Here is a 27,743-nt window from a genome sequence, read left to right as displayed (position 1 = left end):
TATCAGATTATAGCATTTGACAAGCTCAGAACTGCCCTCTCAAATCACTCCATTATGTATTTTTATCTGGATGAAAGGTACTGAGGAGGGAGCCAACCATATGAATGTGATCACATCTAGTTTCCCCAAGTGTTTTTTCAAAATGAAAATAGGTGCCCCTCTAGTAGTTCATTTAAGAATAAAATTTAAATATACATACTAAACATTTAAGTGTAACCACTAAAACAGAAATAAAATTTATAATGTACAAACTGTGCTAGGAACTACAGAAGAAATATTTGAATGATCCAACAGAAGAGAGAAAAGAAGGGGAAAAAAACAAGAAAAAAACCATAATGAATACAAAACATAAAATGGCAGGAATAAATCAAAACATATGTGACCACATATTATTAAATAATTAAAACAATAGCAGATACACATAGAACTTACATTGTGCCATGCAGTGTTTAAGTCCTTTACATATATTAATTCATTTGATCCTCAGAATAATCTTAGGTAGATACCATTATTATTCTCAGTAACAGATATTAAAACTAAGACACAGGTTGGTAGTTGCTATGATCACACAGCTAAAAAATTGTAGAGCCAGAATTTGAATCTGGATTTTTAACTACTAAATTATATTGCTTTAAATGGATTAAATTCTTAGCATAATACACTCTAGCTCTAACCATGTCATTGCAAATAGCAATATTTCATTCTTTTTGAAGGCTGAGTAATACTCCATTGGTATATATATGGTTTACATATCAGATCTTCTTTATCCATTAATCAGTCAATGGGCATTTGGGTTCTTTCCATAATTTGGCTATTGTTGATATGCTGCTATAAACACTGGGGTGCATGTGTCCCTTCGAATCAGTAGCTTTGTATCCTTTGGGTAAATACCTAGTAGTACAATGTTAAACGAACAAGTCAGAGAAATATAAATCCCATATGATTTCACTCATATGCAGAATTTAAGAAACAAAAGCACCTGAATATAAGGGAAGGGGGAAGAAAAAAGAGAGGGAGGCAAACTATAAGAGAGTCTTAACTACAGAGAACAAAATGAGGGGTTGATGGAGGGGAGCTGGGTGAGGAATGGGACAGATGGGTGATGGGTATTAAGGAGGACACTTGTGATGAGCACTGGGTGTTGTATGTAAGTGATGAACCACTAAATTCTACACCCGGAACCAATATTATACTATTTATTAACTACCTAGAATTTAAATAAAAACTTGAAACAAAAATAAATTAAAAAATATGAGTGTTTTAGTTCTATATTCTTCCAAAATTTGGTATTACCAGTAGTTTTAATGGCAACTACTCTAACTAGTGTGAAAAATATATCATGATGGCTTTAATTTTATTTCCCTAATTACCAGTGATGTTGAACACCTTTTCATATACTTATTGGCCATTCATATATGTTCCTCAATGAACTGCCTAGGCATCTATGTAAAAAAAAAAAAAATAAGTTGATCATAATGTGTATAGCACTATTTCTGGACTCTCTGTTCTGTTGCACTGATCTCTATCAGCATCCTTATGTAAATACACAAGGTCTTGAATACTGCAGTTTCACAGCAAGTCTTAAAGTTGTAGGAGTCTTCCATCTTTGTTGTTGCCTTCAAGATAATTTTGGCTAGGGGCGCCTAGGTGGCATAGTTAGCAAAGTGTCCAACTCTTTGTTTTGGCTCAGGTTGTGAGATTAAGCTTTATGCTCAGCACACAGTCTGCTTGAGACTCTCTCCCTCTCCCTCTGTGCCTCCCCTTACCCTCACACTCAGTCTTTAAAATAAATAAATAAATCATAAAAAAGATAATTTTGTTTAATCTAGCTTTTAGTTTTAATTTTCAAATCCAACTAATCTTTTTTTTTTCCACACAACTATTAGAATGAGCATATACATTTCTACAAAATACTATATGGGAATTTGATTGGAACTGCATTCAATCTATAGATCAAGGTGGAAAGAACTGACTTTGTAGCAATACTGAGTATTCTGATGCACAAATATTTTCTCTCTCCACTTTTTCTTAGATTTTCTTTAATTACTCTCTACAGTATTCTGGGGCTCAAGAATGGGGAAAGCCAACCTACATTTTTAAAAATCAAAACACTGGTTACTTATGAGGCTGGGATTAACCAGAAGGGAAGCATGAGAGAATTTTCTGGGGTGATGCAAGTTTTATATCTTGGATGGAGTACTAGTTTTACATGTTATCAAAACTTATCTAGTTATACTTTTAAGGGCTAGAGATACATGCCTGGTAAATGCTAAGGAAAAATAGCATAGAAATTTGATATTACAAAAAAGAATTCAAAGTAAAAACAATTAAATGGAAAAACAGGATTTTTAATGATTAATAAAAGAAGTGAAGAGGACAGAATAGTCATAAAGCCTTACACACCTAATAATTGACAATTGTATGTATTCCTAGTGAAGGATTAACATACTTTTAAAAGGACATAAAATATGTAAGGACATATAGAAGACTTTAGTAATGCAATTAACATGAATGATATTTCAAATAATCATTCACTGGGCTATCCAACTACCAGAAAAATCTCGGAAAGTTACAGAAAGTATCACTTAAGACAAATTTATGTTTGCATTGCAACACTTTTAAGAATAAACAATAAAAATATAGATTCAAACCTCAATGCCTATGTCTCTGCTCTGTGTCTCTCATGAATGAATGAATGAATGAATAAATAAACAAACAAATAAATAAATAATTTCCTGAATTTTGTCCAGGACCATGTCCATCACCCTGCTTGAAAATATCTTTGTATGCCCTTATTTAAAATACAGACAGGATGCAGAACTCAACTTTATAAAGTCATAGATAGTCTCTTGAACGAGCCTGTAAAAGATTAACTATATCTAATATGTTTGAGATCAGTATTCCAAAGACAAAAGAATAGAATTCAGAAGTCACATATGCACACTTATTGGAATTCTGAAATTAGCTTCTCCTCATTTTAGCAGCACCTAATTGTGCTTTTTTCTCCCCTTTCATCTCTATCTCACTTACTCAGCATGGCTGCATAAAGCTAACAAGGTCCCCTAGGGATGGGGACCTGATTGTTTTCAATGTCTGGTAATACAGAGATGTGTTACCTGTCCTTAATTCTGTGTGAAACATGCACAAACCATGCATACTTATAACCATTTATAACCACATTATTTTATTTCCATCCTCTACTCTACTGAATTGGAGGAAACAGTCAGTTGGATCCCGGGTATCATCAACTCTAGTGAGAGAAAGGGCAGGCTCCTTTCATCAATGAAGTTTCTTTAGAATCAACACATCAAAAGATTTCTGAATAATAAAATATGAGTTAATTTGAATAATAAAAAATAAATAAAATAAAATAACGCTTAGATTAATAGAAACTTACAATTAAATAAAAGAACAATAAAAGTACCAATTATCAAAATATGTAGTCTAAAATCAAATACACAGGAAATATTTAGTTTTAAAAATACTTATTAGGAAATGAGGGTAAAAATCTATTAAAAATATTCAATTTAAAAAAAATTTTTTTGAAATAAGCTTTAAAAAGCAAAAAAGAAAAATAAACCTAAAGAAAGCAAAACAAATTAAATATAAAAACAAAATATTTATGGAAAAATTTCATCTTATTGAAAATAAAAGTGATTCTTTGGATAACTATACCAATAATAAAAACATAGACATGAATAAAGTAATAAAATAGACAAGGCTATTAAAAAAAATAAAATAGACAAGACTTTATCAGGTCTGTTTAATGAAATAAAGAAGGCAAATAACATTAGAAACACGAAGAGGGCTATTCCTATGGATAAAGAAATACTTGAGACCTCTCCTCTCTCTCTCAGTGAATCTAGGTGAGATTTATCAATTTTGTTTCTCTTTTCAAAGAACGAGCTCTCAATTTCATCAATCCTTTCTATTATCTTTTTAGTTTGTTATATTTACTTCTACTCTATTTTTTACTATTTCCTTCCTCAAACTAACCTTGGAATTTGTTTATTCTTCTTTTTCTAGTTCCTTTAGGTATAAAGTTAGATTACTGAATTGAGATTTTTCCTTGTTTTTTTAAAAAATATTTTATTTATTTATTCATGAGAAACACAGAGATTGAGAGAGAGAGAGAGAGAGAGAGAGGGGCAGAGACACAGGCAGAGGGAGAAGCAGGCTCCATGCAGGGAGCCGGATGTGGGACTCGATCCCGGGTCTCCAGGATCAGGCCCTGGACCGAAGGCGGCGTTAAACCGCTGAGCCACCCAGGCTGCCCTTGTTTTGTTTTTGAAGTAGTCTTCCCTAACTACAAACTTCTCTTTTAGAAGAATATCTTAAAGCTGATATTTCCATATTGATTTTCTGTCTGGCTGCTCTATGCACTGATGTTACTGGGATATTAAAGTCCCCTGCTATAATTGTATTGCTGCTGGTTTCTACCTTTAGGACTATTAGTATTTACTTTATATATTTAGTAGCTCCTATGTTGGGTGCATAAATGTCTACAAATGGTGCATCTTCTTCTTGGATTGACTCACTCATCTTGTCATGCCCATACTGTCCTTTCTCACAGTCTTTGCTTTGAAGCCTATTTTGTTTGCTATATGTGTAGCTGCCTCTGGTTTTATTGGTTTCCATTTGCAGGAAACATCTTTTGCCTTCCCTTTACTTTCAATCCATGTGTATCCTTACATCTGAGGTGAGTCTCATATATCATATATGAAGGGGTATTTTTAAATCCATTCAGCCATTCTGTGTCTTTTGATTGGAGAATTTACTGCATTTATGTTTAAAGCAATTATAGGTAGATATGTACTTACTGCCATTTTGTTGTTTTACAGCTCTTTTGTACTCTGTACTTTTCTTCTTCTCTTGCTTTCTCCTATTGTGTTTTGATGACTACAGTAATATGTTTAGATTCCTTTCTCATTATCTTGTGTATGTACTCAAGGTTTTGCTTTTTGTTTAACATGTGGCTGACATATATTAGCTTGTATATATACCACTCTATTTTCAGTTGACAGCAAGTTTGAATTCTGAAATATATGCTCTGTTTTTGGTGTCACATTTTACATGTTTTTGTATATCCCTTAATTGATTATTGTAATTATTTTTACTACTTTTGTCTTACCTTCATGTTAGTTTTAAAACTGATTAGTCCACTACCTTTACTATGTCTTTTCAGTGAGATCTTTTCTTTCATGTTTTCTTATTATTAATCAGTGCCCTCTTTTTTTCAGCTTAAAGAAGTCCCTTTAACATTTCTGATAAGGCCAATTTAATGGTGGTTAACTCTTTTAGTTTTTGCTTGTCTGGTAAAATCTTTATTCCTTCTACTTGAAGTATAACTTTGCCAGATAGAGTATCCTTGCTTGGAAATTTTTTGCCCTCAACATTTAAAAAAAATTAATGAATTATTAAAATATTTTATCTATTTATTCATGAGAGACACAAAAAATGAGGCAGAGACACAGGCAGAGGGAGGGGACACAGGCTCCATGCAAGGAGCTCGATGTGGGACTTGATCCCAGGAATCCGGTATCAGGTGCTGAGCCAAAGAAGACTCTCAACTGCTGAGCCACCTAGGTGTCCCAACACGTTTTTTTTAAAGATTTTATTTATTCATGAGGGACACAGAACGAGAGGCAGACACATAGGCAGAGGGAGAAGCAGGCTCCCTACAAAAGCCTGATATGAGACTCAATCCCAGGACGTTTGGGATCACACCCTGAGCTGAAAGCAGATGCTCAACCACTGGGCCACTCAGGCTTTCTAACTTCGGCACTTGGAATATATCATGTCATTCTCTCTGGCCTGGAAAGTTTCTGCTGAAAAATCTGCTCATAGTCTTATGGAGGTTCCCCTGTATGTAATGATGTTTTTCTCTTGCTGCTTTTAAGATTTTCTCTTCTGCCATTTTAATTGTAATGTTTCTTGGAGTAGATTTTTTTGGTGATCATCCTATTTGGAACTCTTCAGGCTTTTTGCATCTGGAAGTCTGTTTTCTCTCCCCATGTTAGGGAAGTTTCCAGCCATTATTTCTTCAAATAAGTTTTCTGCCACCTCCTCTCTTTTTCTTTCTTTCTTTCTTTTTTTTTTTTTAAGATTTTATTTATTTATTCATGAGAAACAGAGAGAGGTAGAGACATAGGAAGAGGGAGAAGCAAGCTCCCTGCCAAAGCCCAATGTGGTACTTGATCCCAGGACCCCATGATCACAACCTAAGCCAAAGGCAGACGCTCAATTGCTGAGCCACCCAGGCCTCCCTCTCTTTCTTTTTTCCTTCTGAGACCTTTTAATGCAAATGTTAGCACACTTGATGGTGTTACATAGGTCCTTATGCTATCTCTCTTTACTACCCCATTTCTCCCACCCCTTTATGCTGGTCTGTATGGATGAGTGCCACTGCCCCTGTCTTTCAGGTCACTGATCCTTTCTTTTGCTCCATCTACTCTGCTGTTGAAATCCTCTAGTGTATTTTTCAGTTTAGTATTGTATTCTTCAGTTCTTTGATTTGTTTGGTATTTTCTCATATTTTCTCTCTCTTTGTTTTCATCCATCCTTCTCCCAAGATTGGTGAAAATCTTTGTATCCATTATCTTGAATTCTGTATCAGGTAAATTACTTATTTCATTTTATTAAGTTTTTTCTTTTTTTTTTCCCCTGGGATTTTATCTTGTTTTTCTATTTGGAATATATTCCTCTGTTTCCTCATTTGCTGGAATCTCTGTGTTTGTTTCTATGTATTAGGAGAACTGGTTACTTCTAGTCTTGAAGAAGCAACCATAGGAAGACTAGTAGTGTGTTTCAGTCTGCTGTCTGTGCAGTGCCTTAGGGGTGGTAGTCTGACACAAACTGTCTCTCCCATTGTTTTAGTCCCATGAGTCCCAGAAAGTAAGTCTCTCTGGTCACCAAAGCCAGGTATTCAAGGGTTATCACTTATTTGAAATATACAAATCCCCTGGCTTTGGTGGGACTCTGTGAAAGTGTAGACTGAGGCAACTGCTTGTCAACTTTGGTGGGATGGCCTTACCCCCAGGGGTAAGTCAGGCTAGGGCATACCTACAAGTCTGGAAGACCACCAGTTGGGTTTACTAGGATGGGGCATGCCTGGCACTCTAGCAAGTTACGGCTGTGGAGTGTTTCAGGGTGGGACATACATAACCCAGATTTTTGTATATAGGGCCAGGTAAGTACATTAGCAAGGTAGAGGAAGTTGCAAAAATGGTGCCCAACTGCACCTCTGTCTCTAGAGAGAGGACAACAATGTCATTTTAGTTTTCCTTTTTTTCTCAATAAAATGAAAATTCAGAGAATTAAGACATGACTATCCATATAATATGACAGTAAACTAAAGGCAACTGAGTAGCATTGGCATAGCCAAGCAAAAAATAAGGTTTTCAGTCAGTGGTGGCATATATGGAAAATGACTGATGTTAGAAAAGGCTGCCTCTACTGAATGTCATTAATAGATTTTTCAAAAAAAAAAAAAAAAAAGATTTTTCATGTATCATGATTTTAAAGGTTAACTTAGGATAAATTAGGCCTTTTAATATAAAATAAAAGAACAAACACGTAACTCTCGTGAAAACAAAAACGCAAAACAAGTCAGAATTTCTTTTTGTGAATTACATGTTTGGATTTTACTCTTATGCATAATCTCTACCTCATTTTTAAAACCTGCAGGAAAAAAGGAGACAGAATTCTCTAGGTAGCAACCCTTCAAATTAGAAACATCAACCCTTGCACTAATTCTCAGCAATACAACAATCTTGAAATCAGTTAAAAATTATAAAATGGGGCAGCCCCGGTGGCTCAGCAATTTAGCGCCGCCTTCAGCCCAGGGTGAGATCCTGGAGACCCAGGATCGAGTCCCATGTTGGGCTCCCTGCATGAAGCCTGCTTCTCTCTCTGCCTGTGTTTCTGCCTCTCTCTCTCTCTCTCTCTGTGTGTCTCTCATGAATAAAAAAATTATAAAATGCTTTTTGGACAATCATGAATTCATGTAGGAGAGGATTATCATGCACACTATGTCTTTTTTGCCTTCTTCTATGTTTCAAGGAATATATTATGCTAAATTCTCCTAGACACACATCTTCAAGTATAGGACTCTTTTTGATTTAGTGATTTAATGAACAATGAGACACACTAAAATCTTTTAATTCTCATCTACCCCATGAGAACCAAAAAGAAATCCCAGGTTTTAAATAGTTGCTTTTATAAAAGCTCAAGTGTCTATGACTGACTGCCTCTTACCTTATTTTTTCTGTAGTTACACTGTTCCCTGCTGAATTAGCTGTTGATACCAACATTATGGCTAAATGGTAAAGGAACGTAAGTTAAATATTTGATGGTTTAAAAGAGTAAATATTGATAAAAACTTTATGACAATACATACTCAGTGGAATATTATTCAGCCATAAAAAAGAATGAAATCTTGCCATTTACAATGTTATGTATGGAGCTAGAGAGTATAATGCTAAGTGAAATAAGACAAAGACAAATACCGTATAATTTCACTCATATGTGGCATTTAAGAAACAAAACAAATAAGCTAAGAAAATGAGGGAGAGAGACAGAGAGACAGAGAGAGAGAATATGGCCAAGAAAAAGACTCTTAATTACAGAGAACAAACTGATGGTTATCAGAGAGGAGGCAGGTGGGAGGATGGGTGAAATAGGTGAAGGGGGTTAAGGAGGGTACCTATGATGAGCATTGGATGATGTATGGAATTACTGAATCACTATATTGTGATATAGTGAAACGAATATAACACTGTATGTCAACTATAGTGGGACTTAAAATTTTAAAAAACAATAACAAAAAGTAACTCATTAGTTTAAAAATAAAAAAAAAAACAAACCAAAAAACCCTTATGACCAAAACATTAAATAGTTTGGCTAGTCTTCTAAGGATGAGTAATCATAGACCTGAATGAGTCTGAGATGCAATTTCTTACTCTTTTGAATAGAATTAATGTCTAGAATAAAGCAATTTTACATTTCTTTGTTGTTATATGCCACTATATCTTTCCTTTTCTTTTTCTTTTTTTTTCTTTTAAAGATTTTGTTTATCCATGAGAGACACACACAGAGAGAGAGGCAGAGATGCAGACAGGGAGAAGCAGGCTTCATGCAAGGGAGCCTGACATGGGACTTGATCCCAGGACTCCATGATCATGGCTTGGGCTGGATGCAGGCGCTAAACTGCTGAGCTACCCAGGGATCCCTATTCCATTATAGTACTTTAAAAGAATAATAATCACAGTCAGTTCAGAGATTTTTTTACATTAAATTGCTTCACACACATAGGTTCTGAGTGTATGTACTTTGTATTATGAAGCAGGATGATCATGTCCACAAAAAGCTTTGTAAACATAACTTAAAGCAATTGTAATTTCAAATCAAATCCTAAGAAAAGTTTAAGTACAGACTGTCTATAATTTTCTACAAATATTTAGGAACACTCATTAATAATATATCTTTCTCTAAAAATCATATTTCTAGATTTTATTGTTTAGTGTTAAAAACAATAAATGTGATTTTTTCTTTTTTAATCAGGGAAGTTGTTTTGCATCATAAGCCTGGTAGGAAATGTGAAGCTGAATTATCACTAATTCCAGAGTCAACAAATGAATTGATGAACAGAGGAAAGTTGTGGATAGATATGATGCAGGAGGTGATAAAGAATAAGGGCCAAGAAATACAATTAATTGCAATAGGAAGAAAACAAAAAGGTATTAAAATTAAGGAAGAGTCATATTCATGGAATCTGCAAAGATTTAGGCTAATTACAAATTTAACTATATTGGTTTATCTACTGGTTCCTCTACTTTCAGGAGAAAAAAAGGAGCTGCAGCTCTAAAGATCACTGGTAATGTAATAAATATACAATTTATGTGTACAAATAAGACAAATAATTATGTCTGAATTTTCAATGCAATTGTAAACAAGCAATAGTAAGGCAATATTCACTGAAAGTCTGGATGTGCTAGGTACTTACTAATTGCTTCACTTATTTTTACCTCGTTTAATCTTCCCTACAACTGCATGGCATAGATACAATTGTTATTCTTGTCTTACAGATGAATTTAGGTAATCTGCCTAATGTCACACAGGTGGTAATTGGCTGGACTGAAATTGAAGCCTAGGTTCAGCTCTTAACCATGACGCTTTTCTGTCTCAAAATGTAACTGGGTCATTTGTTTTAAAAAATTTTGGCCTTAGGGGTGAAAGGGAGTGAGAGATATGAGGCTTCCTTTCATGGAAAGAATAAGTCACAGAATTAAAGGCACTGTATTAAGTAATACTGGTCAATGGTATTATAATAGTGTTGTATGGTGACAGATGGTAGTTACACTAAACTTGTCAAATCACTAGGTGTACATCTAAAACTAATGTAACATTGTGTGTCAACTATACTCAAATACAGAAATTAAACCAAGAAGGAAATAAAATTTCAAGTATTTCTAGGAAAAAGCCCACCAAAAATAAGGAGGAAAGCACTCTGTCCTCTGTATCTGCCTCTATTATGGAATGTAATATACCATATTGCAGTTATTTGCTTTCCAGCCTATCTCTGTCTCCAGAATGAAAGCATTCTGCCTGTAGGGCTCATGTGTAATTGTAGAAAAAAAAGGCTCAGTTAATATTTATCATATTGAATTGATTCAATTACACTCATTAAAAAGAAACAAATTTGGCCTTTTAAAAATAAAGTTTTGTTGAATGAAAAATGAGCTTTGTATTTTAGATTAGATGTTTGTTTCTATTCTATAGAAAATAAATCGGGAAAGAATTAGGTATTCTAGGCCACCAGAAGTTCAAGTACAGTGTAAAGAAATAGGAATTATAAGCTCATCATTTCCTTATTTAAGGTACTCTACCATATTTAGTTGCTATTCAGTTAACAAAGTATCAAAACAAAGATATTTTTAGAAATATTTCTCACTTGACTTAATTTCCATACCTTCCAGATGTATTCTTCAGTATGGCAAGAGCGTCTGGATAGCCATCCATGTTGTAGTCTCCAATATGAAGAGTAATTGGAAGTGGTATTTCAGTTGGCCGTTGTTCATGCACAAATGGCACAAAGCCCCAGAGTGTGCCCTTGTTGCTGAACTCCTGGAGAACTGGAATCCACTATGGAATAAGAGGAAGAAGAGGAGATTTTATAGTTACTTTAGGAAAAAGAATTTCACCATTTACAAAACAAATGATCCATTAAAAGTTCTCAAGATAAGCATCATCTCACTTAAACTTCTTTATCTCTACAATATACAAAGGGTATTAAAATTTACTTTGACTAACAGATAACTGACACTCTGGAAAAAATAAAGTCCCCTTTAGATTTCATCACTAGTCATTTTTCCTTGAACTGGCACATAGAGCCTTTGAAGTTTTTCACAAAATCACAAATATTAGCTTTGAATTGATGTTGCTTCCTATAGCTGAATCCCCCATTTTATTTTATTTTTTTTTTTAAATTTTTATTTATTTATGATAGTCACAGAGAGAGAGAGAGAGAGAGAGAGAGAGAGAGAGGCAGAGACACAGGCAGAGGGAGAAGCAGGCTCCATGCACCGGGAGCCCGACGTGGGATTCGATCCCGGGTCTCCAGGATCGCGCCCTGGGCCAAAGGCAGGCGCTAAACCGCTGTGCCACCCAGGGATCCCTGAATCCCCCATTTTAAACCTGTGTTGAGTGGAAATGTAATTTCAAGTGACTAGTTTTTAAAGATTCATTTATTTATTTTAGACAAGGAGTGAGAGAGCAAGCAAGAGGGAGGGGAAGAGGGAAAAGAGAGAATCTCAATTAGACTCCCTCTGAAAATGGAGCCCAACTGGAAGCTCTACGTCACAACCCTGAGATCATGACCTGAGCCAAAACCCACAGTTGGATGCTTAACTGACTGAGCCACCTCGGCACTCTGCAAATGAGTATTTTAAGTTAGAACAAACTGTAATATCATCTAATACTGATGTCCTTTCAGGAGGATCAGCTTAAGAAGAAAGAAGATGACAGAGTCTTCCTTGTTCCCCTGCTTTTTGCCTTTTATACGTGATGATGACTTTAGTTATCATCTTCAGAGCCAAGAGTTCTGAGGCTTTCCTAACAACACGGGCCCTGAAAAAGTTCTGCCTGTCCAGGGGGATGAACTTTGTCATCAACATAGCTGTAATCTACTTTTAGTAAATTCTTTGTTTTTATATTGATTGTAATGAAGAAAACAGAGAGAGTAAGTTGATTTCAAGAAGAGCTTTTGGAAATCCATTCCTCTTTTTAATGCCTTAACCTTTACTCTAATAACCTAATGCAAACTAAAAATCTGAGGAGTGGAAACCATACCATTAAAATTATAAATATGCCCATAATTAGTTAAGAGTATGGATACTGGAACACTCTTTAGAGATGTTCAAACAGGTACAGCTGTCTTGAAATGACAGCAGGCCAAACGTGCCTATATATGTTTATTTTCTTTTAAGCAGGTGACACCTTATATGGCTCCAAGTCAAATTTCATTAAAAATGGCTTCTTAAAAAGGGTTTAGTACAAAGGATATCCCAAACATTTTCTAGGTTTTCCAAAGAAAGCATAATTTGCCAAGGCAAAAGAGAAAAAATAGCTAATAAGGACACATTTATAGTAAATAAGCTGTTTTAAAAAAACTTGTTTACATCTTAGATCAATTTTTCAATCTTTCTTAAAGCAAAAAGAATTATATATTATCAAAATGATTTACCCAACTTTGAAAAAAATAGTTGGTTTTGTTTTGGAAGAAGATGGGAAGTTTCGCAAAATGTTATCACAAACTTCTGAAAAGCTTGACAGTTTATTAATGAGGATAAAGTATTCTTATTAATGTAAATGTATTAAGGTCTAAAAAGTAAAAAGATTTTATATTCATATGACATCCTTAACAGTCACCAAAGAACTGTGACATTTATTTTTCCAGAGAGATGAGGATAATTTGAAAATATTCTTAGAGTAGTCTGTCACTTAAGCCAGGCTATAATTACTATGTTTACTTATATCCATGAAACAATGATTAGGTGTTACTTGACCTCATGTTTTCAGTGATTCAAAACTTAAAAAGGCTTAAGATAATAAAATTTATGAGTATAGAAGTTAAATGTTTTTAGAGTGTTGATTGGAAGTTTTTAGACTGTTGATATGGAAGTTTTTCTTTAGTGTCTGAGTATAAATGTGGTTTCCTTATATAAGGGCAATAAAAGTCAGTATGTTATTTTCTCATTTCTTACCCTAAGATAGAAAACAGAACTGATTAATTCTAGTACTATAATACTGGCTTTCTCTGTCTGGTGCTATCAATATGGAAAAATTCTCAGTATTACAACCTATCATTGCCACATAATCTGCTTTGACTATTGGATTCTAAATTGTTTACCTACAAGCTACAGGCAAAACATTGGCATAAGTGAATGAAACAGATATAGATAGCACAAATAAAGATTAGCTTCGACAATTGTTGTGTTCTTCTCCATAACCTTTTATTATAGTTAGTGTGCATTTTACCTTATTCCTAGACTATAAAATGCTAATGGATCATTTAATTACGGGACCAAGAATTGGTCTTCTTCACCAGAAATGATTATAACAGTGCCTTCCCCTCAAAAAACAAACATGAAAAGATTTAAATGCATTTCATTAAAATGAGGAAGTCAATAATTTATATAGGGTTTCTCTGTGTTCTGATTTAGATAATTTTTCTAATCTCTGAAGATTTTCTTCAAGAAGGTAACTCTATTGACATTAAAAAACAAGCTGATATACCTGCTTTGTTCCAGATCTTGCTAAGTAAATGATGCTTTTCTGGCAGTTTTTATCTTCACAGCCTGGCAATAAGTGATCCATGTGTCCATCTCCATCTGCCAAAAGAAACTTCAAGAGTCCATTAACAGCTACAAAATAAAGTGTTCCTGTATGGCAGATTACATTTCCTATTTGTTCAAAGTCTGCATCAATCTGGAGGAATGGAAGAAATTGACGTAGGACTTTGTGATAAATGCGATTCAATTAAAACAATTATTCTGGCCCTTGCCACCTATTACCTGGATTGTGTCTTATTTTAAATTGCTCACTTTTTGTAGTTAAATATTTACCCAATATTGGGAGAAAAAACCCATTTCAGGCTTTAATGATAAAATCATCAATTTTTAAACAATGTGGCTTTTGACTTACTTACACAATTATCATTGCTGCCACAGGAGAAAAAGAAGCTTGTCAATAGCAATGGTTTTATCTTATTTTAAATGTGTCTTTACAAATTAATTTATTTAAACACATGCTTTTAAGTATCTTTTACATAGTATGAGATTTAATTCAGGAAGGAGTTCTAAAGCTCTCAGCATCCTGGCTTCTAAGCACCAATAATTTTTTATCAGTAAAAAGGCATATGAAAAGAATGCAGATGTCCTTTCCAGCTGACTGCTTTTAAAAAGCTGCACAATGGGGGTACCTGGGTGGCTCGGTTAAATATCTGATTTCAGCTCTGGTTATGACCTCAGAGTCTTGGGATGGAGTCCTGAGTCTGGCTCTGCCATCAACATGGAGTCTGCTTTGTCCCTCTGCCTTCCCTTCCCCACCCATGTGCCCATACATGTGCACACATTCTTTTTCTCTCTCAAATAAATAAATACAAACTTTTAAAGAAAAGCTGCACAATGCTTTGCAAAGACCTTCAGAAGTGAGGTTACTGAGGAACGTGGAATCTGTTCCTCTAGTGGTCTCTCCTATCCACTGCCTCTTATCTGATGGGGTTTATGGATTTTGATGTCCTAGAGTTAAATCTCTACAGTGACATGCACAGTGCAATAGTCATTTAGATTTTACATTCTGTGCTGCTTTAGTCGCTGATTTATTTGCTATGGTTTAATATATAATGTGTGTCTGAGGTAAGTGCCTTCACAGTTTGAAGGAAATAATAAGGATTAGCAATAAATAAATATTCTTCCATGTGCAGGCTTACATATTAAGAAAATACAGAATTCTAACAAACCTATCAAGTCTTCAGTAATATATTCGAAAGGGAAAAAATAATTTTAAGTGGGCTGAAAACATAGCCAATGGAAGCTGACCTCAGCAAGGAAAAATAAAAGGCACAGCATAGTGAAAAATAAATTTCTTTCATTTAATTTCATGGTTTAATTACTTATGATCCTTATGATTAATATAATTTGTGATTATAAACCCTTAAGTAGAGGAGTAAAACATTAAATAAAATAGTTGAATTAATAATGGAAAGTATCGAGAACATCTGTATTTGACAGTATATATGCATTTGGATTAGTGAGAGAGAAGCTGAGAGAAACATGCAACTCTAGGCAGGAATACTTGGAAAGGAAAAGGGTTTCCAAGGACATAAACATATATCATGGTTAAAGATAAATAAAAAAGAGCTAGCCAAGTAAGAATGAATTAAATGCAAAATGTGATTTATAAGCAGGCTCTAGGAATATTATAGACCTCATTAAAAGCCAAACCATTTTATTGCAAATTAATGGAGGACCAATTAGAAGACCATTACTAAGTCTCTGCCCTTCATTTTTACCCAATGGCAAAATACTCAGATTAGATTCTGATTTACACTTTTATTTTCTTCTAGTTTCTTTCTTCCCAGTAGCTTCCTATTTCCTACGAGTATTTCAACTATGACTTAGCAAATAACCATCTAATAAACATACAACAAACTCATGTGATAATTTATAATCATGCCTTTTGGTATAAATTATCAGCAGTATTTTACGGATATAGTCATAGAAATGGAGATCTTTATCAGAGAATGTCTTCCTTGTGCCCCTTCTAAGTGCTATTTTTTGATATTTAGAGGAAGCAAGAGAAAAGCTTTCTGAGAGTCCAACTTCATGCCCAAAGGAAATTTTCTTTCTTAAAGGCAACTAACATTTAAATTTCACAGATTTCACTTTTCTGCAGGTTTTTTAAAACAAATTATTTGAAAATAATTTAAACTTAAATGTTCAATAAAAGTAGTACATAGAATGTATGTAAACACCGTTTAACCAGATGTGCCTATTGTTAACATTTTACCCCATTTGTTTTATCATTTGTGTGCTTTATGAAATCAAGTTTTTGCTGAACCATGTACATAATTATATAGATCATGGCCCCTTAGCCCTAAATTCTTGAGTGTGTGTTTCCTAGGAATAGGGATATTCTTTTACTTAACCATAGTGGTCATCAGTTCAGCAATTCAGACAAATACTTCTATCTAATGTACTATTTAAATTCCAAATTTATCCATTGACCTAACAATATTCTTCATAGCATTTTTGCCTCTCTAACACAGAATCCAATCTAGGGTTAGGAATTGCATGTTTAGCATCCTTGAATCTAGCATATTTTCATAGCCTCTGTCTTTTATAATCTCTGTATCTTTTTTTTTAAAGACCGCATGAATCTTCTACTTCTGAAAAATACTTCAATACTTAAACTTTTATGCCTAGAAAAAAATAATTTCAGAAAAGTAAATTTCACATGAACCAAAGGCCCAAGGCTAGAACTAATATTCATTTAAGCATATTCTATAAGAAGTAATGTGACTTTTTTTTTTTTTGAAATAATGTGACTTTGAGCAGACTATGAAGAAGTCATGCTGACAGAGGTACCAGTCTGTGAACTTGGACACATTCCTTAAAGAAGTCCCAGGAATTAATAACTTTGTATCTTCTTCTCCTTAGGATTTCAGGGCACTTCAAGTTTTCTTGAAGGCTAACATCACTTCTCAAAGACTCAACAGAAAATGTAACAGAAGGAATGGTATTCTAATTATTTTAGAAATTGCAGTGTAAAAATTGACCTTTGGAATGGCTGATCACTACAATGCACACTGAACACATGCTAATTTTCATCTGATGTTGACCTTACAATTTTCTGATGAAACTCTTCCCTAAAAACATATAAAGAACTTATTGAAATACATTTAATGATTCAAACTAATTTTCTGAAAAATTTTAATCTTAAAACCAAGAAGGCACCGAAATTAAGTTATTGTTTTCATAAAAATGGATAATCAATTTTTATATAATGGTTTTTGTTTTTAATTAAGCAGGGGCAAAGAAGAAGCTACACATATAACAAAGGATCACATAGGAGTGGTTGGGTGGCTCAGCCAGTTAAGCAACCAACTCTTGATTTCAGCTCAGGTTGTGGTATCAGGGTCCTGGGATCAAGCCCCAATTCAGGCTTAGTGGAGAGCCTGCCTATGGATTCTCTCTCTCCCCTTTTCTTTCCCCCTCCCCCCATTCATGCATGCATTCTCTCTCTAAAATAAATAAATAAGTCTTAAAAAAAAGGAGTCACATAAATATTACTTATCCTCTTAAACATGCATAATTTCGTGAAATTAACTGACCTTTGGTATCATTTAAACAAATTATAACTCTGTTCTGGCCCCAGATTACATATTACCTATCCAACTTCCTACAACAATTTCTCTAATGCAGGGATTCTCAAATTGTGGTCCCAGTCCACAGCCTAAGCATCACCTTGGGAACTTAAGCCCCTGTCGAGATCTAATGAAAGAGAACATCTGAGAGTAGGGCCCAGCAATCTGTATCTGGCTGGATGCATGGTAAGGTACAGGAACCACTGACCTAAGGTATTTATACTGATCTCCCAGGAACATCAGGGGGATATATATGGATCCTTACTCCTGTCCTGATCATGATCCTCCATTTAGAATAAACTTCTCTTGCTAATCAAATTCCATTACCCATTTAGGACTAAGTCTGTATCCTTTCCTTAGGAGCTGTGTTCCATTCAGCCTGACTCCAGGTCATCTTGTATAAATTAGGTCTCTTGGGCAGTCAACTCATTATGGCAACAAAACAATTACTACTCCAGAAAACAATTGTTTTCTGTGAATGTCTTGCCACTCCATGAGAGTGTGTGGAGATTTTAGCATAATGGAAAGCAGGTAGAACAAGGATCAGACATATTTGGGTTTTTAACCTGATTTAACTCTGAATAAGTAATTAGTCATATAATTTTGAGAAAGAAACTGAAAAATAATTTTAAAAATATTATGACTTTTTGGGAACAAGTGCAGCATTTTTTTTAGTATTTTTTATAACTGTTCAAGATGTATTCAGTTTTTTAGAAATGTCTTCCTCCTACTCTTGTTGCTAGCTCCCCTCCAGAGTAGCAGCCACTAGCAGTTTCTTATATATCGTTCAACACATAATCTATGCATATACATAAACTATATATAATTGTGCACAAATGTTAGTATGGTTATATCGCTTTGGCACCTTGAAATTTTCATTTAATGTATTTTTGAGATCACTGCACATCAGTTGATTTGTATATGCCTCATATGTAACACAGCATTACAAAGATATATCTCAATATAATCAATCCTCTATTGATGTGCAAATACCAGGGTTGTTTCTGATCTCTTATAATTCAAACAATCCAACAATGAGTAACTTTGTACAGGTATTATGTCATCTTTTGAGATGATATCTGTAGTATAAATTGTTAAAATGGAAATTATGGTTTTGATGGTTATAATGAACTTAAAGCTTTTATTTTAATCTCCACAGAGTAGTTTTCAAACTTTTTAGTCTCAAAAGTCCTTTATAGTTTTTTTTTAAAAGATTTTTAAATTTTTAAGCAATCACTATGCCCTACATGGGGCTCGAACTTACAACCCTGAGATCTAGAGTCACATGCTCTACTGAGCCAGCCAGGGGTTCTGAGAATCCCTATAGTCTTAAAAACTGAGGATCTCAACAAGCTTTGTTTATGTGGGTTATACTGATAGGTATTTATATCAGAAATTAAGACTGAGAAATATTTAGTAAGTCAAAAATATAGTCATAAATTTATATACAGTAAAAATCACATTTTCATGAAAAATAACTATTTTCCAAAGCAAAAATGTTTTGCAAGAAGAGTGGCATTCTCTGACTGAACAGAAAAAAGTTGGATTTTCATGCTGCTTTTGTACTCAATCTGTTGTTTTGGATGACAAATGTGAAAATATATAGTTGCAGGAAGTATTTTAATAGTTTCTTCAGATAACTCTGGAACTTCTTTCATACTACCACAAAAACTCAGCAAGTGATAATTTCTTAAAGATTAGTCCAATGAAGAATACAGAGCCAAGCAATGAAGTTTTCTTACTGTTAAATAAAATCTAGTAGTCTACTTTGCATTTTGAATGGATTTTACTATTGCATGACTTTGTAAAACCACATGTCAAACATTTAGAAGATAGTGGTTCACTGAACCACTGAGTGGTTATGTGGTTATGAAACTGAGTTATGTAGATATTCCAAGTGTTGAAATAATTCATTATACAATATCAAAAATTCCCATTTGTTAATATCACCACCTATCTTATTTCAAAAAGGTTTTTAAGCATTGGGAAGCTGTCAGTTCATGGTAGCAGGTTATGGTTTTCTAAAATCCCAATTTTTGCTTGAGACATTAAATTTTATCATTGGCACCTTCCCATTAGTTGTTATCTCGAAGGGACAAGTTAGTTTTGTTCATTTTATTTTATTTTATTTTTTTTTTAAATTTTTTAATTTTTATTTATTTATGCTAGTCACAGAGAGAGAGAGAGAGAGAGGCAGAGACATAGGCAGAGGGAGAAGCAGGCTCCATGCAGGGAGCCCGACGTGGGATTCGATCCCGGGTCTCCAGGATTGCGCCCTGGGCCAAAGGCAGGCGCCAAACCGCTGCGCCTCCCAGGGATCCCAGTTTTGTTCATTTTAGAGAAGATGTCTACTAAACCCCAAGTGAGAATGACTGTTTTCTGTTTGTCAGTTGTTCTTTCAAGTAAAAAAATGGTACAACACTAAAAAAAAAAAAGTGGTTAGTTCAGATTACAACATAATCACCCTAGAGCTTTTCATCAAGACAACCATCATGCTCAGTTTTATGCACATATTTCCTGACATAGAGTATTAAAAGGGTGTGTACTTGAGTCAAGATCTAATAAAATTATTTTTCACTGCTTCATTGAAAACATTCTTGAGTCAAACTGTTTTTCTTATTTCTCCTTTAACACTGTGAGTGTATAATGGTGAAGAATGCATGGTAATGCATTGCATGCTAATAAAAAGTGGTGCTACTGCTTTGGTTTGTGCTAAATGGCAAGCAGCTTTACTCACTATTGCTTTTACATTATCAGAGCTAATGTCAACACTGTGAAAAAGGCCAATTGCATCTTAATACTACTATGCAGATAGTTTTGGCCTTATGGACACCCTGAAAGAGTTGCAGGAAGCCTCCCTCCACTCCTAATCCCAGGTCTATACTTTAGACTATACTTTGAGCATCTTCACTAGAGAGGTTGCACCAATAAGTGAATCACCAAATACTCTGATTGTTGCCACACTGATAAGTGAAAATGGTATTTCACCATAGTCTTAATTTTTAGTTTTCTTATTAAAATGTTGGTCTTTTTCCTGCCAATTTACAAGAGTGTATTCTACATTAAGAAAATTGTTCTTTTGTCTGTGATTTATTAATACTTTTCTTTGTAGCATCTAGGTTTTCCTTTTAAGTTAATAAGGCCTTTGAAATTCACAGTACTTGGGGACATTATTGTTGCTTTTAGGTCTTTGATTCATCTAGAGTTTATTCTGACTTAAGCTGTGAGTTATGATCCTACTGCACTTTTACAGAGATGGATATATCCAGTTGTCCCATACCACTTACTGAATGATCTAGTTTTCGGGAAACTCATTATCTCTGAATTGTCTTTATCTGTACAATGATCAAAAGGAACATAATTTGGCTACTGCAAAGGGTCATTATGAAGATTAAATGGGAAAAGAATTTGGGAAATACTATAAAAGAGTAAACAACTATAACAGAATACATTATTTCTATATATCCCCCTTATCACAATGTGTACTTAGGACAGTGGTATACTGTGCTTAGTAGGTGGACAAGAGAGTAAAAAAAAAATGTGTAACTCCTAAAAGAACAGACTGGTTTTTTGCACTTCCAGGACCCACTTAATGGTTATAGTAGTAAACACTGAAACATTTGGTCATGAAAAATTAAAGTAACAATTTAGGATTTGATGAATGTCACTCCATAGATGGAAAAAAAATTAAGTAAAATGGCTGAATATTTAGATCTATAACCTGGAACTCTTGAGTTCAATAACAAAAATAAATCAGTAATTTCTGAATTACAGAGTAGAACAAGTTATGACAGCTCAAACGGGGAATAAGTCAAAATGATTCCTTCCACCATCTGGAAAATTTACTCATGGATGGCTATAGCATACGCAAGATATAAATACCACAAGTCACACAACTAATTAATGTTAGAAGGTTCTAAATAGAATTCAAGGCTTTAACTTTTAACACAAGGCTGAAAGATTTCTGTATTGGACTTTTAAAATTGAATTTCTTGCTAAAATAGACCCAGAATATAAGTAGAAGTAACAGCTTTCCCATCACATTTGTCAAGAGGCATGTGAGACATATGACAGATAATGTATTCATATATTAAACTACATTTTTTGGTGATTATTAATATAAAGCTAGAAAAACACATGCTAAAATAAAAAACCATTTACCAAAAATCCATTTCCTTATTTCCATTTTAAGATATGAAGTATATCACTTTATATTTTTCAGAATATGGAAATAAGCGAGATTACTGATGCAGAAATAAGTTGAATCTGATACAAAAACTATTAAAATAGCCAAATTAGACCTTTAAAGAAAGTAAAACTCATATTTTTAAAATGATAAACTATATAAAAAAGAGAGCATGAATGAAACTATTAAATTTCTTTAGCTTTTTAAAAAATGCTCGTAAACCTATGAGAAATAGTTGCTGTATTACTTAAAAAAAGAGAAAAAAGAATATATTATCACATTATCATGTGAAAGTCAATGTTTTTTCAAAATATTCATTTTTAAATGACATAAATGACAGAATTATGAATATGAACATCAGTTTACTTAATTTTGTTTCAGATGTTGAATAGCATATAGGTTGATTTTTAATTATGCTCATATAAGCATAGTATTAATGTATGTATGTGACTGAAGACTTCTACAAAGTACCAGGGCCTTAACAATTTCACTGAGAGAAACACATATTGTCAAAGAATATGAATGTGATCAAGATAGAGAAATTATAATTCTTTAAGATGCTGCTTGTTACTATCAGACATGGTAATGCTGGAAAGCATTAGGCAGGACCAAGAATATACAAAATGACCAAATTTGCTTTAATATATGTTCAGGCTTTGTGAGTAGATAGTCATGAAATAGGACTTTCATAATGACTGAGATTTCTCTTGTCAATTCTATTATTTCTTCTTGAAATGATAAAATATTTTTCCTTGTCATTTAAATACCTAAATATCTATTAGGCTTTAATGTCTCCTGAAACTTATCTGCTGATGCTTCTTTCTGTTTTGCTGAATAAGCGGATTCTTTGACCACGATGTCTTAGTAATTTTCTTTCCTTATTAGGAATTTTAGAAAAGTCATGGCATATTTCACTTTTTGTTCTGCGTTTTCCTTGCTCTATTATCTGAACAAAGGTAAAAATTACCTGTTTTGGTGAGAAGGAAGTAACAGGGTAAAGAGGCCTAATTCCAGCCTAGTCATCAGCAGGTACATGATAGTGGAAATGTCTCCTACTAAACATTCTGCATGGCGATGGCCTTGTTTATTTTACATCTGAAACTGGGAGGTGGGTGAATGGAGGAAGGCTTAAACAGATTATTCTTAAGATTCTTATGATTAAATCTGTAACTCTGTACCTATTATTTTATATTAGTTATCAAATATGCTGTGCCACTATAATTCTTACCTTGTTACCAAAAATGAACACAGTATGTTTATTTAAGTATGTACAGTGAATTCTTCCATAATGTTCATGTATCATATAAAATGAAGACAAATATTAATATTAATAATGCTTTAAACATCTTGAATATATCTTTACATAGCAACCAAATATAATTCAAAACCAATTTGATAACACAGAAAAAAATCTATTCTACTTGTTATGTAATTGATTAGCATACTTTAACATCCTCCTTATTTTCCACTATGTTGAGTAATATTTAAAGAGTATTACTTTATTTATTTACTTCAGAGTGCTCTCAACATAACATGAAATGATTTAAACATAAAAACCCACACTTGCAAAAATGGTAGCAAAATGACTCAAACTCTTGTTTTGTTTTGCTTTTTTTTTATAATTTTTATTTATTTATGATAGTCACACACACAGAGAGAGAGAGAGAGAGAGAGAGAGAGTCAGAGACACAGGCAGAGGGAGAAGCAGGCTTCATGCACTGGGAGCCCGACGTGGGATTTAATCCCGGGTCTCCAGGATAGTGCCCTGGGCCAAAGGCAGGCGCCAAACTGCTGCGCCACCCAGGGATCCCTCAAACTCTTGCTTTGATAAGGAAGCAAACAATGACAGTATAAGTAAAATTAGTTTATTTAATAAAATCTTTAAACTCAAGAGCTTTAAATAAATCTAACAATCTAGTATTTACATTTGGGGAGGGGTCAGAATCAAAATATGTATGATGTTGTCCCAGATAATTCTTGGGATACAGACATGTTTGGGTGTAGTAGAAACGACAATGAAATATTGTAGAAATATTTTGCTTTTAAGTCTGTTTAGTTAGTAAGACGCTTGGCTAATTCAGTTTTTTCATCCATAATATGAAAAGGCTAGATTCCGTGACATTCTAAAATGCTATCCATAGAAGTTAAGATGGTGGAGAAGCAGGAGGACCCTGATCTTTCCTCGTCTCTTGAACACAGCTGCATTGAGGTCAGATCTCTTGGAACACCCAGGAAATTGATCTGAGAAGGAAGAAGGATCACCATGGTTGGAGAGAGATAATGTGGCAGGTGTGAGGTGTGTGGAAGTGAATTGAGGGAGAGAAAAACTGCATGTGGCAGAGGGGAATGAACTCTTTCCTGGGAAGAGAAAGAGAGAGGGTTTGACAGAGTGTGGCATCGGTTCACACAAGAAGAAAACCTCTCTGGCCATAGACTGGGGAGCCAGAGGAACTGAGTGTTGCAGGATTTTTTTTTTTTGCAAACAGTGTGTATGGAGCTCAGTCTCTGAGGTTTTAGAAGTGTGCAACTTTTACTGGAGCTTTGGTTCACACTTCTGAGGAGAAAGGAGGGCTCTGGTCTGGGAATACACATGAAATGGTGTAGGGATCTCCTGGAGTTGCACTGGGAGGGATCGTTCCCCTTCCTGGAGTACACTTGGAAAAGGGTATATTGCTCCTGTAAGTACAAAAGACCCTGCAGGCACCAGTATATGGCCTTTCATTGGCAGGGGACAAAAGCATGCAAGAAGGTGGGTAATCAGGATACTGCTTTTCCTGGTGCTACACCATAGATTCTGGGCATTGAGGAGGCGTGGGACTGTTTTTCTGGGACAAAGGTCACTAATCACAGCAAAGCAAGGCTCTAATCCTGAGGAGGAAGCAGATCCTAGCTGTGCCAACTCCATTAAGATCTGGAGTTTTGAATCCCAGTTGTGTCAAAGATAGAACCCAGGAGACTTGTGGCATCGAAGAACCGTCACTTTTCTGTGAAGGTTTCCTGAACAATGGGGCAGGTGTGAGATCCTCTCACCCCTGTCCTGGGATAAGAGGGTGGTATGTTGCCATTTTACCCTCACTACTAACAAGGTGGGACATTGGAGAGCAACACAGAGGCCATCAGTGGAAGCCACTTACATCAAACACTGCACTTCCTGTGCTTGGCAAATGCATTTTTACTAGGACAGGACTGACTCTGGGCCAGCACAGCAGGCCTCTTCCTCAGAAGATCAGCAAATCTACTGATCATACAGTGCTTCAAAATGTCCCCTTCAATTCTGGTGGAAATAGGACCAGGCTGTATTTTTTCCCCCCATTCCTTTTTGTTCCTTTGGAATCAGGCTTACAGTGTTTTGTTAGTATGTTTCTAATTTTCTTTTCTCTGTCTCTCTTTTTGATCGAGCTTCTGTTTTTCTTTTTTCTTTCTTTATATTTTGTTGGAATCAGGCTTACAGTTTTTTGATTGTCTGTTTTTTTGTTTGTACCTTTCCCTTTACACTTTTATTTTTGGATCAGGCTTTCCTCCCTCACCTCGCAGGCCTGTTTTCACAAACAGATCAAAGCACACCTAGATAAAGGTCCAAACACTTCCCACTACCAGCAAGGAGGAACTCTGTGGAGGACTGACATGTGGGAAAGAGCAGCCAAAATACAACAGCACCACAAACACTTCCTGAAGCTCCAGGCTGTGGAGAGTGTATGACTTCTTTTAAATATCGGTGCAGGAAACATAACAGGCTTCCACAACACATGAAAGACAGAAACTTAGCCAAAATGACAAGACAGAGGAATCCTTCTCAAAAGAAAGGTCAGGAGGATATCAAAGCCAGGGACTTGTGCAAAACAATAGAAGCAATATATCTGAAGAAGAATTTATAAAAACAGTCATAAGAATATTAGCTGGACCTGAAAAAAAAGCACAGAAGACACCAGAGAAGCCCTTACTGCAGAGATAAAAGACCTAAAAAATAGCCAAAGTAAAAAATGCTACAACTGAGATGCAAAACAGATTGGATATAATCACATTGAGGACCGAAGAAGCAGAAGAGAGAATAGGCAGTAAAGAAGATAAAATTATGGAAAATAATGAACCAGAAAAGAAGATGGAAAGAAAACTGTTAGATCACAAATACAGATGTAGGGCACTCAGCAATTCATTAAAGTGGATCATATCATATCACAGGAGTCCCAGAAGAAGAGCAAGAAAAACGGGCAGAAGGTTTATTTGAACAAATTATAGCTGAGAACTTCTCCGAATCTGGAGAAGGAAAACAGGAATTCAAGTCCAAGAGGCAGAAAGAATTTTTTCCAAAAAAAAAAAAAAAAAAAAAGTCAATGCCTATTGGCATATCATAGTGAAACCTGCAAAATACAAAGATAAAGAGAGAATTCTTAAAGCAGCTAGGGGAAAAGGTCCTTAGCCTACAAAGGAGAACACATAAAGTTAAGAGCACACCTGTCCACAAAAACTTGGCAGGCCAAAAGAAAGTGGCATGATATATTCAACATACTAAACGGGAAAAATATGAAGCCAAGAATACTCTATCCAGCAAGGCTGCCATTCAGAATAGAAGGAAAAAGAGCTTCTAAGACAAGCAAAAACTAACAGAGTTCATGAACACTAGCCCAGCTCTGCAAGAAATATTAAAGGAGACCCTTGGAGCAGGAGAGACCAAAAGTAAAGAAGACTAGAAAGGAACAGAAACAACATACAGCAACAGCGACTTTACCGGTAAATAATGCCGCTAATTTCACATCTTTCAATAATTACTCTGAATGTAAATGGACTCAGTGCTTCAATCAAAAGACACAGGGTATCAGAATGGATATGTAGCTCACAAGAAATTCATTTTAGACACAAAGACACCTCCAGATTGAAAACGAGGGGGTAGAGAATCATTTATCATGCTAGTGGAATCAAAAGGAAGGTGGAGTAGCAATATTTATATTAGACAAACTAGATTTTAAACCAAAGACTGTAATGAGATAAAGAAGGACACTATATCATGATAGAAGTCTATCTGTCAAGAAGATCTAACACTTGTAAATATTGTGGGAGTAGCCAAACATATTCATCAAAAAAACTAACTTAAAGGAACTCATTGATAACAATACAATAATAGCAGGGGACTTTAACACCCCACTCACAGCAATGGACAGATGATGCAAACAGAAGATGGATTTAACAGATATATTCAGAGGCTTTCATCCTAAAGTAACAGAATATACATTTTTTTTTTCAAATGCACTTGGTATATTCTCCTGGTAGATTACATACTGGGTCACAAATAATGACTCAACCAGTACAAAAAGACAGATCATGCCATGCATATTTTCAGAACAAAATGATACGAAACTTCAAGATAACGACAAGAGAGACTTGGAAGAACCACAAGTAGGGGGAGGGGCAAGATGGCGGAAGAGTAGGGTCCCCAAATCACCTGTCCCCACCAAATTACCTAGATGACCTTCAAATCATCCTAAAAATCTACGATATTGGCATGAGATTTAAAGAGAGAACAGCTGGAATGCTACAGTGAGAAGAGTTCGCGCTTCTATCAAGGTAGGAAGACGGGGAAAAAGAAATAAAGAAACAAAGGCATCCAAGGGGGAGGGGCCCGCGAGGAGCCGGGCTAAGGCCGGGGTGAGTGTCCCCAGGACAGGAGAGCTCCGTCCGGGAGAAGCAGGAGCTGCACCGACCTTCCCGGGCGGAAAGGCACCCGTGGGGAGTTAGAGGAGGACCCCAGGAGGGCGGGGGTGCCCTGAGGCTCCCTGGGACACTAACAGACACCTGCGCCCCGGTAGAGTGCGCCGAGCTCCCTAAGGGCTGCAGCGCGCACGGCTGGACCCGGGAGCAGCTCGGAGGGGCTCGGGCGGGGGCTCCGCGGAGGGGGCTGCGGGGCGGGGGCGCGAATCCAACAGCGCAGACCGGGAGCACAGGGCGCCGGGACACAGCCCACGATCCGGCCTCCCCCTGGGACAGGCAGAGGCCGGGAGGGCCCAGGACAGCAAGGACGCTCCTGCCCTGAGCTAAGCAGATCAGCGGCCGCGCCCCCGGAGCATCCAGGCCCTGTGGACAGAGAGCTCCATAGTTACTGCGGGGGCTGAAGCCTGGGCTCCAGAGCTGGCTCCGCCA

At 35.5% G+C, this 27,743-nt stretch overlaps 1 protein-coding gene across 3 annotated transcripts in view; it reads right to left on the bottom strand.

The window, feature by feature from the left end:
* The window catches only part of ITFG1 (integrin alpha FG-GAP repeat containing 1), a 291,511-nt gene that overhangs the window by 129,906 nt on the left and 133,862 nt on the right, over nucleotides 1-27,743 (bottom strand). For all 3 annotated transcript variants that reach the window (XM_072827271.1, XM_072827270.1, XM_072827269.1), the window contains exons 9-10: nucleotides 13,795-13,889; nucleotides 10,970-11,142 (exon numbers count right to left, since the gene is read on the bottom strand). In XM_072827271.1, the coding sequence (XP_072683372.1) occupies nucleotides 10,970-11,142; nucleotides 13,795-13,889 (268 nt within the window). The remainder of the gene's footprint in view (nucleotides 1-10,969; nucleotides 11,143-13,794; nucleotides 13,890-27,743) is intronic.

The sequence above is a fragment of the Canis lupus genome, chromosome 5 (assembly GCF_048164855.1).
Source record: "Canis lupus baileyi chromosome 5, mCanLup2.hap1, whole genome shotgun sequence".
In the NCBI taxonomy this organism is placed as follows: Eukaryota; Metazoa; Chordata; class Mammalia; order Carnivora; family Canidae; genus Canis; species Canis lupus.
This window is presented reverse-complemented; position numbering and strand designations above follow the sequence as displayed.